General features: G+C 37.7%; 1 protein-coding gene across 1 annotated transcript in view; it reads left to right on the top strand.

The window, feature by feature from the left end:
• The window catches only part of LOC306771372 (protocadherin-15-like), a gene marked incomplete at both ends in the record, with an annotated part of 199,731 nt that overhangs the window by 172,241 nt on the left and 8,400 nt on the right, over positions 1–19,090 (top strand). Inside the window, 4 exons of the mRNA XM_079260539.1 lie at positions 443–553; positions 5,026–6,559; positions 16,175–16,213; positions 16,388–16,461. Coding sequence (XP_079116665.1) covers positions 443–553; positions 5,026–6,559; positions 16,175–16,213; positions 16,388–16,461 — 1,758 coding nt within the window. The remainder of the gene's footprint in view (positions 1–442; positions 554–5,025; positions 6,560–16,174; positions 16,214–16,387; positions 16,462–19,090) is intronic.

Below are 19,090 nucleotides of genomic sequence, written 5' to 3'. Positions count from 1 at the left end.
ATAACTTACAATTTTACATAAAGAAAACAAATTTTAAAAAAAACTAGCTACAAGATGCCCACTGAAAGAAAAAAGGACACAAAATGGCTTAAAAGCACACAAATAACATGCTAAATTACAACAAAGTGAGTCAAATGGACGCAAATAACCAGGAAAATGCACAACTGAGGGAACAAAACAATGACAGTAGCGATGCCTTTGAGCCCAAATTTATTTTAGCAGTAGAATTAGAAGTACAAAAAGAAATGGACTGAATAAAGTCAAAGCAAACTTTCAGTTCATGATCGTGTAAATTTACACAATGACCTGTACAATTTGCTGAAGCTGAATTCCATCAAATGGTCGCAATGACACAAACTCTGCTCCAACACTGCCAAACATTTTAAGGTCATGGTTTCAGTTTGTTATTTTACAAGCCGCGTTTCCTCTCTGCTGTGTCCAGACGTCAAGCAGAGTGTGCCAAAACAGCACGCATTCAGATGGCACTGCCAACAGGCAAACCTGGAGGAAGTGCTGCCAACAACCTGTACGAAGAGCTGGGTGACAACGCCATGTAAGTGAAGTGTCAAATGAGCCAAAGCAGTGATATGAATCCTCCTTTTAAAGCTGTTAAACTTTAGACTTTGGCAGCATTGGGAGCTTTGAGGTGTCCTGATGTGCAGTCAGTCTACTGCTCCACATTTGAACAGTTATTCTGAAATATTCAGGAGCAATCGCTCTTGAATTCAAGAAGTATGAAGTTCATAATTTTCCAATATTCACTCTTGTTGAAGGGCACCTATTCCAACAAGCAGAACTTAAGAGCAAATCCAGAATACTAACTGCAATAGGCAGAAATAACATTATTTTAACGTAGAAAATGTTTAATCAAAAACAGGAAAATAATGGATTTTTTTTTTTTTTACTTTTTTTGTTTTTCTTATAAGATGTGCACAATGTAAAACTCAACAAAATAACCCTGATGTGATGCGTAATTTGACTGTTCTGTTGTTCATCAGGACACTGATTGCTGACAGACTTGTTCAACAACCATATTTTAGGACCCACACAAAGATGTGCAATCTAACTAATGCTCAAACTCTGAAGCCAGTCTCACGTCAAACTGATAAAATGCTCAGACGCCATGCAGAGCAGTAATGTGCATCAGTCTGTTACCACTGACTGATTTTGCATGCATCTTTTGTTTTTCTGATTGATTAAGTAAACATGCAATCTTAAGTCTTAAAGAAAAAAGCATCTCGAGCTTCTCTCTGTGACAAGAACTCAAACTGTTTATTGAAGTAAAACTCATTCATCAAAGAGTTGCTTTGTTGAACTTTTGAGCTCACTCAAATGCTGAGCTTTTGCAGACTTTCACTCTGATTTAAATTTTCTCCAGGCATCTGTGAAAGTGGCCTTTGTGTTTTTGTAGACTGTAGACATTTCCTCGTTCTCAATTTCCCTTTTGAAGTGACAAAAGACATGAGAAGTGATGTGTGATGTTTGAAAAGACAGTCTCAAACTAATCAAGTATGCCTTCATAACCTCCCATCAAACTAACACAAATAAGGCTGTCTTCATATATATATATATATATATATATATATATATATATATATATATATATATATATATATATATATATATAATGCATTACCAGTCATAGATAAGCCTTTCAATTTAATCTTCTCAAAATTTTTTACTTTGACTGTTGTGATGCATACCAAATTTCTCATGATTACAAGAGCTAGAGCAAAGGTCATAACTCCCCCCTCAGAGGAAAATTCAGCAATTTGGGATCTGCCCTTCAAAGCTCACACATAAAACATATGTTTGAGACACATTTTACTGTTTTGCCTGTAAGCTATGAGATGCATATGAGCTTACTAGTGATGAAGCCGCTACTTTGCCATCGTATGCCTCATCTCCTATCTGTTCATGAACGAGCTACAGTTCATCTAATCTCTCCTGCTTCAAAAAGAATGCTTTATTGTTTCTTTATTTCATCAGATTTTCCTCATCTCGCTCTCATCCTTTATAATCCCTTTGTTTCTGTAAATCCAATAGGTGCATGTTATAACTCCATGCACAGTTAATTTATAATTCCTAAGTGGGGCCTTCAAGAAGTTGAGAAGAGTTCTCATCAACATTACATGCATCACCAGTTTCCTGTATGTCATTGATATGCCTCCTCGTTCCCATTAACATGAGCACAATTCACACTCGTGATTGGAGGAACAATCTCCAAATGATGACTGTCTGCGTGTGTGTGGGCATGTAACCCCAAGTGATGTTCCCAGCTGTCTGAAAAATGTGAGCAGGAATGAATGGATATGAGATAATTGCAATGAATGCAGTCCTTAATTTATACAGACCTCCCTGGACGATAATTAATTCTATTGATAAGCTGCAGAGCTTGTTTAATCGTGGTGGGATGGCCGTCTGGGTGTGTATGTGTGTGTGTGTAAGCAGAAAAAGCACTTTGGGGTTTCTTGAGGAATACTTCTTGTCTTCTGTATCATCGCCATCTTTTAGAAACTAAATCCGTAAAACCCATAAAAGCTGCTGGCAAAACGCACAAGTTAGCACATTCACGATGAAGGTCCATTACCAAAGTGCTCAGTGGACTGGTTTCAAGGCTTTCTTTTTATTACCTTTGGCCATTTTCCTGACAAGGTTAGGTTTGATGTCTTTTTTTTAATTACCTGTGAAAAATTAAGTGTTCTCGAGCTTCTTATTGGCAACAGATTGAATTAAGCATGTTTTAATTATCACATCAAAAGTCACATTATTTAGCAATAAAGCAGATTTCAGTCATGTTGTGCAACAAAATTTGCCAATTTTGTGGAATATCAAAGTAGGTATTAGACTGCAACAGTATAGTAATATTCAGAAGTGTTCAAGTAAAATAAAAGAAAACTTTCATCTTTTCCATGTCGATGCATGAGTTAGGCATGAAGTATAATAATATAACTGCTCTTTTTTTTTTTTTCTGACAATGTTATCGATATAATTGTGAACTGCAAAGTTGTGTGAAGCTTTTTTCCTGGAGTGACCTTTCTAATTTGGTGATAACTGCTTAAAAATATTTCTGGTAACGTCTTCATCATCGTCACACACATGTTGGAAGAATTTTAGACAGTCTTTTGTGACCATTCATCACTACTCTGGGATGTTGTTGAGCTTCTCATCATGATCTGCTTTAAGTTCCTCCATGACTTTTTTTTAAAAATTCAAATAAGGACTTAGACATCATCTTCCTTGTATAAGCCAGTGTTTTCCAACCCTCACATACCACTGACCTGCATGTCTTAGATGTGCTCCTACTCCAACACATCTGATTCAGATTAATAAACTTCCTCAGTAAGTTCTTTGCAGGTCTCTTCATGAGCCAATTATCTCATTCAGGTGTGTTAAAGTCATGTGGCCTCTAAAACATGCAGCAGAGTGGCACTTTAGGATCAGGATTGGGAAACACTGGTTTCAGCATCTTTGGTGAAATGTAGACTAGTGTGTTAGGAGTGGTTTTCTTCCTGGCACTCTACACTTTCTGTTAAGAATCACTTTATGAACAAATTTTTGGATGAATTACTCCAAAATATGATGGTAAATTCAGAATGTCCCGGCCCTTCAGTAATGACAAGCAATCCTGCCATCGATATAGCAAAATATCTGTGAAGCAAAAGATTCCCATTTACACCTACTTGTTATATAACATGACTGACTTTACCTTCTAATTTAGTCCTAACCTTTAATATTTTGAAACTGCCAATAAACCATTAGTTATGCGAGTCCATTTTTATACATAAATTTGTTACATAAAATTTTCTTGGCTTTTTTGGTTTAAATATTCCTCACTTTGTCTACTTTCAGCTTTTGTGTGCAAATCTGATGCATCTTGTGTATATTTATGCATAAATATATTCTAAAATGTTAATAAGTTAATGTTCAACAACACAGTGATTATTCCGAATTCAATATAATTTCAAAGTGTGAGATATTTGTTAAATATCTTTTTTATTATTATTATTATATCAGTGAAGTTAAAAAGTAAAAGTATGTTTTGCAGTTGGGAATTAACATTTTTTTCTCTTGAAGATTTTGCAAAGACCAATTAGCAAATATCACCCTGGTGTTCACTTTACTTTGAATTGTTATGATCTTCAAATGGGATTAGAGCAACTTTCTTTAACTTTAATGTTCATGTCAGTAACAAATTCTGTTATCGTGCCATCAATGTACTTTTCCTTTCCTCTTTATTTTTTCTCATCCTTGCACTCTTTTCCATGCGGGGACAGACAAAAGTGAGTAGGATGCTGAAAACTGCTTCAAATATCTGAATAGCTTTACATTACCTTTCATTCAGTCATTTGGTCAATCTGAGGTGAAACTGGAGTTGCTGGAGGTCATTTGTCCAATGTGATGAATTAGCAGCTGTGTTCAAGTTGTGTTTGCTAGAGCATAGATGCAGCTATTCATGTTGTGGGATTAAAAGTGTACAGAGTCTCAATGATATCTTTGATTCATAAATTAGCACACTACCATGTAAGAAGAAAAACAATCAGTTTCTTTGTGAAGACATCTGTACACTCTTAGAACTTACATGCAGTTGTGAACCCCTCGTGTGTGTAGGTGTGATATTATTTATAGCTGTGCTGCAGTGGCGTAGTGGTGGTTGTACTTAAAATCTACCAGCATCATTTGTTGTGTGTTTCACAGAATTGCTTTTAAAAATACTTCTGCTCACTCAGTGCTTAACATGAAGTGTGCTCAGCAAATGGAGCACATAATGACCGTTTTTACAAGAACATGTTGTGTTGGTCATTTCATTCTGTCATGTAGCGTAACACTCCCATGTTAAATGTTATTAATTCCCATCTTCCTCACCCATTTTACGTGACCTTGATTTCTGTTAGATTTTTTTCTGTCCATTATTCTTTTCTGTCCATTATTCTTTTTCCTACATTTTGTCTGTCCTTCATTATTTCTCCTTTCATTCTATTTTTCCTTTTTTTTCTCATTTCTTCCTTAATATCCATGCACCAGTCGATCAAACCGTGGTGGTGGTGGCGGAGGTGGGAGCGCAGGCAGTTTGGATGAAAGTGACCGCCAACGACTGATCTCAGATTTTGCCACGCGAGCCATCGCGGCCCATCGCCAGTGCATTGCTAATGGAGGAGTCCTAAACAACCTGCCCAAGTCTGAGTCCAACATAACCTTTCTGTCTGATGAAAACCCCAGGACTACCAAAAATCCGATCTATCACGAAGACGGGACTGCGAGTAGTCCCGAGACTCTAGGAAGAAGCCAGAGAAAAAAAGATCTCCTTGGGAATTTTTCCCCTTCCAGGAGGGGTCTCCGAGAGGCCTGGTTGAGGCTGAGCTCACCTGGATGCGATATAGGATTTGGTGGATACAGCTGCAGTGACAGTGGATGGGGATCTGGGGCCGGTCACAGCTGGACTCTCCCATCACGATTACATAGAAGAGAGATGTATGATGCTCTGAGGCGGCAAGTGGTCATGGATCCTGTCCAGTGGGAGCTGGAGCTCCTGAAGGCAGAATTCAAGGAGAGTAAGGATGCAGGTCTGGATTCAGGCTTTGATCGCGGACTGGATTCGGACCTGATGGGAAGCCCAAGTCTTGAACCAAAGCTGACAGTGAAGGAACAAGCCAGACAGTTTGAGCAACAGGCACTTCAGGAAATGAGGCAACGGCAGAACAGAGATTCCAGAGGTTCATTATCGCCTGATATTCTACTGTCTGTTTTCCCCGAGACTCCTCAGCATCAGAAGCACACCCCCACCCACAGCGCTCAGGCTGTGGAGGGTCCCCCTTGTATCATCGTCACTCATAGTGATGGAAGCACCCCACCTCCCACTCACAAGCCAACTCCTCCTGTCCTGCGGCGCTTTGGAGCAAATTTATCAGGAAATCATAACACAGACGACCGGCTTCAGGTCCATTTAGAGGTTATCCCTGATCCTCCTTCGACACCTCCACCTCCGCCTCCATCTTCACCTCCTCCTCCTCCTCCTCCTCCTCCTCCTCCTTCCTTTGCGCCTCTTCCTCCCTCATCCCCCTCGCTCCATCACCCTCCCTCCCCTCCCCCCGTCTCTCCGGCTTCATCTGAGTCCAGTCAATCAGAAGTTCCTCCTCATCCGCTCCCTCCCCCACCCCCACCCCCACCACCTCTTCCTCCCCCAGTGTCTCCCTCAGTCCTGCGTCCATCCACATTTGTTCTCCCATCTCTGTTAGAGGCTCCCGCTCTGCGGCCCGTGTCCCTCCGGCCGACGCCACCTCCGTTACCCATAGAACCGGAACCTCCCAGAAAAGAACTGAAGGGAATCTTAAAGAACATCCAAAACATCGCAGACATCGAGAAATCCGTCGCAAACATGTTCAGCCAGATAGATCAGAAACAGATTCCTCTCAAGAGGGTCAGGAAGAGCCGGGCCTCCATAGATTCCTTGGATTCGCTTGACTCTTTAGACACTTTCACAGTTGGAGAAGGAGGACACGGGGATAAGGAAGGGGGAGGAGGAGGAGAAGCAGCAGCAGCAGAGGAGAACGCTCCATCTGTACAGATTCCAAATCCGAACATGAACTCTATTGTGGAAGAGCTTGAGAAGCGATTTCCCTCCCAGTCCACATTGCTCTAGCCTTCGCTCCCACTTAAAGAACGCCTCATCGAGTCGAACTGCTGATGAGCTGTCAAGGGACTAATTAAAGTAGCTCAGCGGTGAAATGAATTGTAAGTTTTTACCTCAGTACTGTTGTGCTCTTCTTAACAAGACGTCCTGGAAAAAAAGAGAATTCAGTTCAACATAAAACTGTGCGCATAAGAATTAAAACCCTCTTCTCCCACTTGGCGGAACTTGATATGAACAGAAAATGAGAGGAGAGCTACAGATGATTAACTTTGCACATTGTTTGTGCAAAAATTACTGACCAGTTTAAACCAGTGAGCTCCAGTTTGTGGCATTTTCAATTAAATTCGACAGGGGCCACAGAGAGATGCTGACCAGCTGACTGACTCTTGCACTCCTTCTGAACTTCTAAACACATTGAATACAAACAAAAAAGGGGTGTAGAAGAGCGGAGTGAAGAAGTGAGAAGAAAGGATAGTCAAATTTGCCAACTTGGACTGCTGGAAAGGGATCCTTTTTTATTTTCCTCTGAGGGATAACTTTGATCGAGTTTCTGCTGCAGAGCTTCTACCACCATTACGTGATCACTGCCACATTGACTTTTCATTTCTTTTTTGATCAGTATTCACTGTAGCATTGAATAGATCTCTGATGCAATAAGACTTTATGTTGGACTCAATTATGTACAGTACTTGGTCTGTTTTTATCTGTAGGCTTTTATCTGTCTTTGTCATCATTATGAGTGGTGTACTGTGTATCTTTTTCAAACCTGTCTTCCAGGGACTATATTAATATGCAACTACTTTGTTTTTCCTGTTATCTTGTGCGATCAAAGTGATTAGTGGCATGAAGCCCACAGGCAATGTTTTTATGAGTATATTAAGCTCCACACTGGAGGCCACAGCTCTGTTTTTGTACATATGGTTCCATTTCTTCCTCAAAGTGTCAGTCTATTACGTACAAAAAAAAAAAAATGTTTTCTGCATGAATAGAAGAAGAATGTCTACAACAAGAGAAATAGTTTATTAAAAGTAAACTATAAATGCTTTTAGATCAGTTCCCAAAACTCTCCAATAACTCTAGAAAATGTGACTAGATTTTTCACTATTTGCATTTTTAAATTATGTCGATGGAAGGGTCTAAAGCTTGCTAAATGTAGCGCCAATGTAGCTACGTTGGAAGTTGCAGACTGCTAATAAATGCGTGTTTTTCTGTAACTATCATAATCAACACTTTAACGCCCCACCCCTTATAAAACAGGCATGGAAATGAAGCATGGATTTTTGCGGACACAAATACGAAAGCATGAATTCCCTCTTGTTCTTTTTATTTTACAGCAAGGTTTTACTAGTTTATTTCAGGCTTTAGGTACCAAAAGCACTTTGGCTAAGTTTAGTTTTTAAAATATATCTTTCTTACAAACTGATCCTTTTTATAAATGTGTTTCAGATTAAACTAGCTTTGTGGAGTAACAACACTCACCATCTCCCATTGTAATAAAAGTCACAGACAATGGTGGCATTTTCATTCAAGCTGACCAATCATAATTCTAATTTTTAATCTTGCATTACAGCTCATTTGACTATAGCATGTTCCAGCAATAAATTGTAATTTTGTGGAGATTTGAATTATATATGAAATAGGTAAGCTTTGGTTAGGAACTGAGGCAGAGGCTATTTGTGGTGTCTGTTGTCGTGGTTCAAGATTTCCTTGATGTAGCTTTCACCTGCAGTCTGCTGGTGTTTGCAGTAATTCCTAATTTGTTTAATATTGACTTCTCTGGAAGATTTAAGCAGTGCCTAAAGGTTAATTGCATAATTCCTCAATGACAGCAAGGTAATGTTAACTCAAATTGTGCTCGCCAATAAAAATAACTTCAAATTCTTCAGCTGACACATTTGAAGACTGAAGTTTTACCAAGAGGCTTGAAGGATCACCAGGATCTATCACTGAGCTGGAGATGTTCCATAAGCTGTTTCATTCTTATCAGGGAGTTTAGCATGTGACATGCATGCTGTTGAAAATCCTGCTGATTTTTTTTAAAGATTTTTAAGATCCTGAATTATAGCGGTTTATAGCGAGAAGACTTTCAACACACAGACAAATTGTTTCATCATCTTTCACCACAAACGTTCCTAAACATAGAACATCACAGTCAGAGCCAGAAGGCAACTAAAACTTAGCACTGAAAGCAAAGAAATTTATGTTAAGGCTTTTTGCAACTAAAACAAACAAAAACTTTTGAAGACTGTATTTATTTCCCTTTTAAAGTGTGCATCATTGGTATGACCTTGGAACGTACTCCAGTGGTCTGTCGGTATTGCCAGGTCTCTGAAACTGAAAGTGGGGAGAAGGTGCAGAGAAGACTGCTGGTTGCTGCACTGACAGGGTTTTTGATTAAGCTGTTAAACTGACAGCATGTCTAGTTGCTTTAGACTTGAACTATCTAATGAACAGGACCAAACAACAGCAGAATAAGGCTTTTAGCGGAAAAAAAAAAAAAAAATAGCAAACTTTTCAGGGGTCCAACACACTCAGCTATGCTCCTCAACCCACAAATGCATTTTCTTTTTAAACGTGGCAACATTTACAAGTAAATGTGAAAATAGTTAAAACAAAGACATAATCCGGCCAACACAAATTTCCTTACTTTGCTGCTAAGGTAATGAAAAGGCTTCATGACTTCTTTTTCTGTCCTGCCAAACACAGTTCCTTGCCCCTTTCTGTACCTTTAAAATGAAAACAGCTGTTTTTTATGTTGTTGCTATATTTAAGGACACCAACACACAGCCACAATATTGTCTTGTCTCTCCTGTTTTTTTTATTTATAAGCAGTCATTTGTCTTTTGTTTCAGTTCTTTTCTTCAGTCCTTTCTGTTCCATATTTATTCATGTTTTTATCCTTTTAATTGTACATTTTATCACTTGACCTACAGTGCATACATTGTTCAAGTACTATCTTTGTGTTCTTTTTTTGGCAGACACATGTTAATATGTGGTTAGGTTAAAAATAAAATGTTAAGAAAAAACCCCATAAATAGTGACATTTATACTCATGATATGCATTTAATTTTTTATAAGGTTTTTCTATAGTTTATTTCTTCTTGGTTTTGATTATATTAGATCACTTTTTGTGAAATATAAAGTTGCACATTGTCTCAATAAAATGTGTTCTGGTAAATTAGAGTCTGATACATTTTATTTATCACAAAGCTTCTTTGAAAACCTCCATTTCAAGCGTGCTGGATGTATTTATCGGCAGAGATTCACTAACTTGTTGTTCCAGTGGAGTGGCGTTGGTGCTTGAACACCACTCATTTACAAATGCCTCTCATAGTGACACAGATACATAACTTAAGGTTTAATCTAGAAAACAGAAGAAAAGTCAATAATGAACTTAAGTTGATACTATGTGTTGTTTGATTAGACATTTTCCACCAGGGAGGAGTCAAAAGGAACCTTTTCTCATGGTAATGACAATGTACAGCAGGTGCAGGCATTGCTTTTTGGAAATTTGCCTCAAAACCCATGAAGAGGTAGTCACGTGAGCAATTTCCTTTATTAAAATGGTAATTCAATGTTTCTCACACCCCTGATATGAAACTTTTGTGATCTCTAGAGATCATATATACTGGTCTGTGATATAAGAATTAAAGCTGTTTCACTATTCATGTTAGGGTTATGGCACTTCATCACAACCTCAACATCTTTCTGCACATAAATGACATAAGCTACAGTTTTGCTCATATTTATTCATACCCTTTCATTAAAGAAGGGGGAAAAAACAGCTGCCTGTAAAATTAGTTGAAATTGACTAAAATAATAACAAACAAAAATTTTATGAAAATCATTACATTATTTTCTAACTCTGGTTTAATAGCATTTTTTTTTAAAGCAAACAAAAAGGATAATTTATTACATATTACATCACTCATAAACTAATATTTAGTTGAACAATCCTTTAATGTTTCCGCTACAGTCAGGTGTTTTCTGTTCCTCTCAGTCAGACTTCTGCACCTGTTGACAGGTATTTTGTCCCACTGTTCAACAGAAAAGTGCTCTAATTTGTCCAGGACCAATTTGTTTGTTTTCTTTTTCTTTCTTCAACTCAATTAAATGAAAAAACAGTGTTTTGTATTACTAAATTATATTTTTGCCAATTTTTAGTTTTTGATCCCTTTTTAAGAGCTAAGTGCCAGAGCTGGTTGACTTTTCTTGTGCAGGTTTTATTTTGTCTTCTTTAAGCTTGGCTGATCAAAAACATAAAAAACACCATGATGTACTATGATGTAGATTTTTCTTGTGTTACATCCAAGCTCAAGAGATAACGTCTAATACGGATCATATTGCCTTCATAACAAACTTTTGCAGCCTGTTGTTTTTTTGTGTAGTAAAACTCATTTTGAATGACACAAACTACAGATCATGCTTATTAATTTGTAGACTTTTACTGTGTTGTGCAAACTCATGTACTCCAACTCAGTTCTAACTATTAGAAGGCAAAGTAGAAAAGTGGCAGCTGAAAGCACTTTTAGGAAGGCTCTGTGGACAAACTGACAAAAAAGTTATTAAAAACTATGGTTATGATATCAAGAATGGACACAACAGCTGTTGGTTGTATACAGAGACATCTTGATACCAGCAGGAGATACTGTGGGTCCTGGGGACTCCAGGGTAAAGTCTCCAAGGAACTGGCTCATTGTATTCTGTGAAACTTGATAAGTATTAAAAAGAGTTTGGAAAGAGAGGGAAATATCTCAAGCCTTTTTAAAAGTTCCTTTGGGTATTCCTTAGAAGATTTTTAACAACTACAAGCTGCTATTTTATCATCTTACTATTTCCGTTTCCATAAATCTGAGTTTTTTTCTTTTTAAAGCAAACATTTAAACATGTAGAAAGGCTGAAGTGAAACTCTCTGCTTCTGTTCGCTGTGTTTATTACAAAGGTTGACTTTCTGCATGATCTCATCTATATTCTCTGTTTCCAATGACTTGTCAGTTGTTGTGATGTAATGACTTGTGGTTATATCCCATACAATATGCAGCCAAATAAAACACTCTGATCGTCAGTACTTTGATGTTATGAGATTTTCCACTGTCTCAAATACTGGATTTTCCCCACTGTAATTTCACGACGCAGTGGGCAAGTGTCTTTTTCAGTTGAGCGGCATGTTATCTTCTCCACAAAGTCGTGATCCAGCTATAAACCTTGTTCTGTCAAGATGTGATTTAAAAAAAAAAAAAAGCACAAGAACATTCAAAGAATAGCCTCTGCATGCACAGCAGTGTGAATATGCAAAGACAAATTCAGCTACACGTCAGCATTATACAGATTGCTGGCAGTGCTTCTTTTTCAGGTAGCTGAGCTGGAAATGTTTAATGTTAAGATTAGCTTTCAACCGCAGTCTGCTGCATCTCTTTACACATACACACACTTTTATTCACAATGTATCATCATTATCCAACAGGCAGATTCTGTCATGTTGTTTCTGTTCTCGTCGTTCCCTTTTGCACCTTCAGGAATATGGAGTGTTTTTCAGCCTTTATTATACATCAGGAAACATGAACACAAAACACAGGAAAGGTTTTCACGGGAGGCTCTGTTGCTGAAACAGCAGTAGACCCTGAAAAGCAAATGAAGAAGCAGAGAAAGCAGTTAAATGAACTTTTTAAAGACAGTTTGAGATACTTGTTTCGACAGTGTTTCCATGTACTGTGATAGCTCTTTCTTCTCGTCTAATTACCTTTCAGCATCACAGCTATTTGTTAAAGATCGGACAGCGCGGCTTCTGGGGCTCCAAAAATACTATATGAGTTTGAAAAAGTTTTAAGGGTTTTTTTTTGTTTTGTTTTTAAAAAGGAAACCATGATTCTAATCTGCTGTGATGAATAATGAGACTAAAGGAATTAACTAAGTTTGATTAATCAATTAATTGATATTTCTTTATTTTGACTTTATTTTGAAATTACAATTTAATCAACAGGTTAAAGAAAAGTAACAGTTATTATAGACTCTGAAAAGGAGCAGGATCAAGCCAAGCTTATTTATTCCTGCTCCCCCTTTATAATCAAAGTTTAGTTGGTAACTTAAATAAGTTAAGTTAGTGAGCAAAAAATTGATGTCATGTGTATCTAAATGTGAAGGGTCATGAGAAATGGCTGTCAGTCAGAACGGGCTCCATCGGGAGGGAGCTCACAGACTGATTCCAGCACAAAATGACAACTATAAAAAGCTGCCTCTTTAAATTGAGAAAACAGAAAGGAAATTCTCTTTATAATGACTGACTTAAAGGTTCAATTTAAAACCTTTGGTTTATTGAACAATTTCTTTGTGTTTGTTTTGTTATTCTTATCTGATCCTGACAAAATGTAGAAAGTGCATCAGCTCACATTTTACAGATACTACATTGCGTGTTTTTGTGTGAAAATACCAATAAGTAATGAACTCACATTGAAGTTTAACACTGGTAAAAGAGGCATCTAATTGTCTTGCACACGGGACTCTCTTGCGATTGTCATTTCAGAAATTGTTTAATCTTACAATTTATGCACTTGGACTGAGGTTTCCTGGTTGAGTCTGCGTTGTTCGGTTTTCTTTTCTCATAAGAACCTTTTCTAAAAGTATGAACAGCTCTGGTTATATCTTCATTATTTCTTTGTTTTAAATTCATTTTAGTCTATCCAGCTTCAATCAAAAAAAATCCCAAAGCCTGAGAGAGAAAAGGATGTCTGATGTAGACAGAATGAGGTGAAACAGGTGAGAAGAAGATTTTAAAAGGTGACTAGCTTTATTAAAAATGGAGCGGATAGAGTGATAAAGTAAAGAGATAATCAAGAAGAGTGTGAAAGACGGAGCTGTCAAAGTCAGCTCTTTAAGGTCAAATATTTTTATTCTTTTCTTTCTCATACACACTTCAAGACAAGGTGAAGAGGACACAAGGAGTGAGATTTAGTCATGTCATTTGTGTGTATTGTAGATTAAGATAGATGTCTGCGCCTTTGTCATGAAGGAACCTCATAATGTGTCTGCCAGAGCAACAAGGTCACAAAGATAGACTTATCTTCTCACACTGACACACGAACGCCGATTACATTACATGCGGTACCCTGCACAAACTGCTGCAGCTAATATCTCGGTAGCACACACATACTCACACACACACTTCCATTCAGTCATTTAAACTCCACATGTAAATTATCCCAAAGCCATGCTTTTCATCTCGACTCTTAATCTTTCTTTTCATTTACACATTCAACCTGTCTGTTTGTCCTAATATATTCATCAGCAATCACCTCCTCATCAAGCCTTCTTTACTTTTATATCACTGATATCTCATCCTTTTGCAACACACACTTATTTTATGGTGTATTTTGATGCTGAAAAAATGCCTACGATTTGTCCTTGGAGCGTGTGTGTGTGTGTGTGTGTGTGTGTGTGTGTGTGTGTGTGCATTAGGCAGAGTAGCATTCTCATCTGAATTACTGAAATTGATTAATAAAATGCCCAACTGGTTGAATAATGTGTGTGTGTGTGTGTGTGTGTGTGTGTGTGTGTGTGTGTGTGTGTGTGTGTGTGTGTGTGTGTGTGTGTGTGTGTGTGTGTGTGTGTGCGTGCGTGTGCTTAACTGTATGAATTCAAACAACAGAAGGAAGAGTCCGACGTGTCCTCCAAAAGTCTGCATTTATGGTTCTGCGATATGTCTTCATTTTAGCAGCTCATTACCTCTGCTTCACACCACAGTACTTTCTGCATTCCCAGACTTAGGATGCATGGAAAAAGAGGTTATTTGGTTTTTTGTTTTGTTTTTCCCAGTTTTCCTTTTTCTGCATTTGTTGTTATAACTTTGCTTAATTTGCAGAGTTAGGTCTGTTTCTGATCAATAGCATATATAGTGATACCAATAAAACGTTGGTTGACTGAAAGTAATGGAAAACAAGGATAGGTTTTATTTTTTGTTTTTCTTTCAGCCAAGATATGAGATGCTGAAATTCCAGATATTCCAGTTAATTTGATGGCATTTCTGTCAAAGATTTAAAACATCCTTTAAGGTACTGCTTTAAATCTTGAACATATGGATATGAGAATAACTTTCTTGTCGGGTTACAGAGATGCCTTTTGCCTGCTGCCTACAAGTGAGGAGCAAACATCCAAGACGTGTTGGCAGTCCATCACAGGGCTAACACAGAGACAAACAGCCATGCAAGCTCCATTTAGAGTCTATTAGTGTCAATTTAGAATCACCAATTAACATAATTGCTGAACTGTGGAAGGAAGCAGGAATACGCTGAGAGAACAAGCAAACTCCACACAGGCCTCAGCCCATATTACAACCAGAAGCCTTCAGGCTTCTTCTTACACCACAACACCAACTTTTGTGTACATCTCATTCTCTAAATACCATCAAGCCAGTTACATTTGAGTTTCTATTTAAGCATCCCATTTCTGCTGCAATTAGGAAGTGCACAGTAAGACACTGACCCTGAAGTAAACAAGTCTCAGTGCCACATCAAGCCTTTTAATGTTAAAACCCCAAGTGTTTTTGGAGACAATGGACTAATAGTTTGTTTCTCTTCATTTTCTAGGCGAGGATATGGACAACATGAGGTCAGTGTTTTGTTTTTGCACCTGTTGCAGTTATATACATGTATTTATTTATTTTACTTGATCCTCCTTTCCTGTTCTCTTTCTGATTCTTTTTCAGTACAATTAAAATTGTATATATTTATGGCAATACACTCTTCCATTAAGAACAATCCATAAATATGTGCATATACAAATGTATGTGGGGCGATGCACACAAGAGTAAATGCCAAAGAAAATTCATATCTGATAATATGAATTATTAGCTCAGACCTTAAATAGGCTTGATTAGGCTGCTGGGGATCAATCAGCTCATTTTAAGTACATGTTAGTACATTATGAGTACAGCACAGCTTAATAATCTTGTAAATACTTGCACTCTTAAATTTTGCTCTAACAAATCAGCACTATGAAACCATGTTAGGATCCTAACAAGAAGGAGAACACTTTAAAAAGATGGCAAAATGTTTTCAGCTCTTCATTTCCTTGGCTGTTCATGGTCATTTTACATTAACATTAAGGAACATTTAAAAGTATAGTTGAAATTTGGCAGAGCAAAACATCTTTCAGAGAACTGCTCATAGTGATTCTGCAAAAGCCAATAAAGCATCTAATCTGATTGGAAACAACCATCACAAAGATGTGACACCCCAGACTGGGGTGGTGGGACACTGTTCTACTGGTTCAGTGAAATCATCACAAACATGTTTAGAAAAAGTAATCAGGAGAAGATTTAGCATCAAGCCTGATGCATTTGCTAAGCGTGCCCTCTGGGCTGAAAAAGTCAGAATAAAACTTTTCAACTACACTCAGCAAAGGTGTGTTTGGAGGAAAAAAGAAAAACAGGAAATTACAAAAACAAGCATGGGGATGGATCGATCCTCCTGCCAGAGGCACAGGGAACATTTCGCTGGTGTGAACTTTTCTCTTTTCATTCGCTTCTTTTCTTCTCTTCCCCTCTGGCAGACACAGCAACTTCTCCGACCCTCTCTCCTCAGACCAGAGGTACTTTGTCACTCTTATAGTTTTTTTTCTGGAAACATCTTAACTTCCTTCTTGTGGTGTTTCCCGCCAAAGTGCGGGCTTGTCGCTCCCAGTGTCATTTTTGTCCAAATAGTCAAGTGTCTCGGCACTGTATATGTGTGGAAAGCTACTAATAATGGTCATTCAATCTAACAGGAGTTGTCAATGGAATCTGGCATCGACCCTGGTCAGGACTACTACACACAAGACTACTACAACTATGATCACGGGTTAGTACATTCCCTCTTGCAACAGCTTGAGATGCACTGTGAAAGGGGGGTATTTTGGGGTCAAAACTCTAAATGCTTCCTTGTGTTTGTTTATTTATTATATTTTCTGCTTTTGTGTTTCATAAAATATATAAGATTTAATCAGTAACTTTTGTAACATATATTTCCATGAAAGAGTATGAGTTTACTTGAAAGTGGCACGAATGAAATAAGTTAAAGTATAAGTGAATAGTTTGTTCTTGCAGTCAAAGAGCTGAATGTGTACAAAATGCGCAGTTGAAAAGACCTTAGCCAAATCGCAGCCCCTCTCTGGTCCATGTGGCCTTGTTCCTCTCTGAGGATGAGAGGAGACACAAGGTATGCAAAAAAAAAAAAAAAAAAAGATAGAAATACATGACCTTTAAAGGCAGATTTTTTTACATGGTAGAAAGGTCACTTTTACTAAAATTGGAATGTAGTTAACAAGCCAAGGTAGACGACATACCACGTACCAATCTGATCACACTGCACATGTGCACAATTCATTCATTGGCATAGTGACTGATTCTAACATATCTTAGCCATCTGGCACCTTTTGCTACTGTGTAGTTACAGGTGTAGTTCTTGGGTTGTACCAGTGTGCGTACTTTATAATCAACTTTTGAATTCACAATGACAGTGATAGTAAATAAAGGCCAACTACCAATGTTTCATGTCTGACCTTTCATCAATACCAGCGACAGACAATACTTACAATACAATAATGCTTCTTACTGTCAGCCATTTGTGCAACTGAGTCTCATGTCAGCCACACAAAGGCTGCTCAAACATCAAGCTGATTGCATCAGCTACGAGGTGCTGTCTATAACAGCACATGCCTTATGCCAGCCTCACTCCATTTTTGAGCTGCAGGATGTGATTAGATGTGTGTGTGTGTTTGTGTTTGAGCCTCTATTACTGTGTAAGTGTGTACTTTCTTGAAGTTGTATGTGTGTGTGTGTGTGTGTGTGTTATTATGCAAACTGCCTGCCATAAGTGAAACGTGTGGGGGTTTTTTTGCTTTGTTTTTAAAAAAGATTCTAGCTTCAGACTCCCAGGAACTTGATTTGATCCTTCCAAACACAGCTAACATAAACTGATAGAGAAATGCACAGTAGAAAGTACACACACACACACACACACACACAGTCAACGTCTCCTGTGGCAAACTCATTCATTCAGTCACACGATCACTCAAATGCTCTGTCGCTTGTTCTTCCACACACATACTTACTCTACCACACACACTGAGCTAATTCTCTCTGCTTAGATTTGCAGCAATGTAGCATCTAATCAGGCACCCAGCCGTGGAAGCAGACAATAGGCCAGATGCTGGTGGCTTAGAGCAACATGCTCAAACTCACTCTGTGCATACAGGATCAGGAAATCAGGCTTTGTAAGGAGACATCTCATATGTTCATGTGTTTAAGGAAATGAATAGAGCAGGTAGCCTGATACTATACGGGGAACAGAAGATTTTTTGTTAATATATTTCTAATCAACAGACATGACGTTCCATATTTATATATATATATATTTACTTATGTAATCATATCAATCTTGATAAAATAATTTCAAATCAAATAAATATAGATATTTAGAAACTCAGGAGTCAGAGATCACAAGCCTTTGACCATTTAGATGACACCAAACTGAGATTTTCTCTGCTTTTGGGGCATGATTTATAATTCAGCATCTACAAATGCAGGAAATAAGTATGTGTTGTAAGATGTGATGCTCGAGCAAAAATTAAAACACACACACAAAGGCAGCTGAAAAACCACATTTAAGTTACCAAATAGGCTAAATTTAAGCAAAAATTTTCATTTTCGGAAGTTTTCAATGAAGGTGAGACAGTATGTTATCGTAGCGTCTCCTCAAAATACTTTTTACTCAGTGGTTATGTTTAGTTTGAAACAGATTTGAAGCCTAAATGATTTCAAAGGAGATAGATAGATAGATAGATAGATAGATAGATAGATAGATAGATAGATAGATAGATACTGTAGATAGATAAAGATATTTACTGACAACAGTATGTTGCGTGAAGGGATTGTTTAGTAATTTTATATTATGCATTTGAACTTTCATACATGTGCATCAATCTTCAAGTGCATGCTCTGTTTTCATTTTTGTTAAAAAACTTTGTGTTGTCTCATGCATGACATGGTTTGTATATATAAATTTGACCTGGACTTAAACAGGCTAACTGACCTAAAAGGAAACATTTTCTTGGCTTCAGCCTGAACCAGCACCCAGCGCTCTGTTCTAGCCTGATCCTCTCTTCCTTTCTGCCATTTTTTTTTTCCCATTATTCCAGAAAAGAACATAAGCATGATGTGGGTTGTGTTGTTGTTTCTTTGTTTGTTTTTTCTCTTTTCTGATTTTCAATAAATTGAGATCCTTCTGAATTCAAATGGGTGGTCTTTGCATGTTTGACTAATATTGTTGAGTGTCTGCTTTTGTGTATTATTTGCAAGAGAAATTTTTGAACATCTTCTGCAAAAAATGATAAATGATTAAATTCCATTCAGATTTATTTGTATAGTGCCACTTCGAAACAATGTCACCTGGGGACAGACACACCCATTCATCAATTCATTACAAAAAG

The sequence above is a fragment of the Telmatherina bonti genome (genome assembly GCF_933228915.1).
Source record: "Telmatherina bonti genome assembly, chromosome: 21".
NCBI classification, from domain to species: Eukaryota; Metazoa; Chordata; class Actinopteri; order Atheriniformes; family Telmatherinidae; genus Telmatherina; species Telmatherina bonti.
This window is presented reverse-complemented; position numbering and strand designations above follow the sequence as displayed.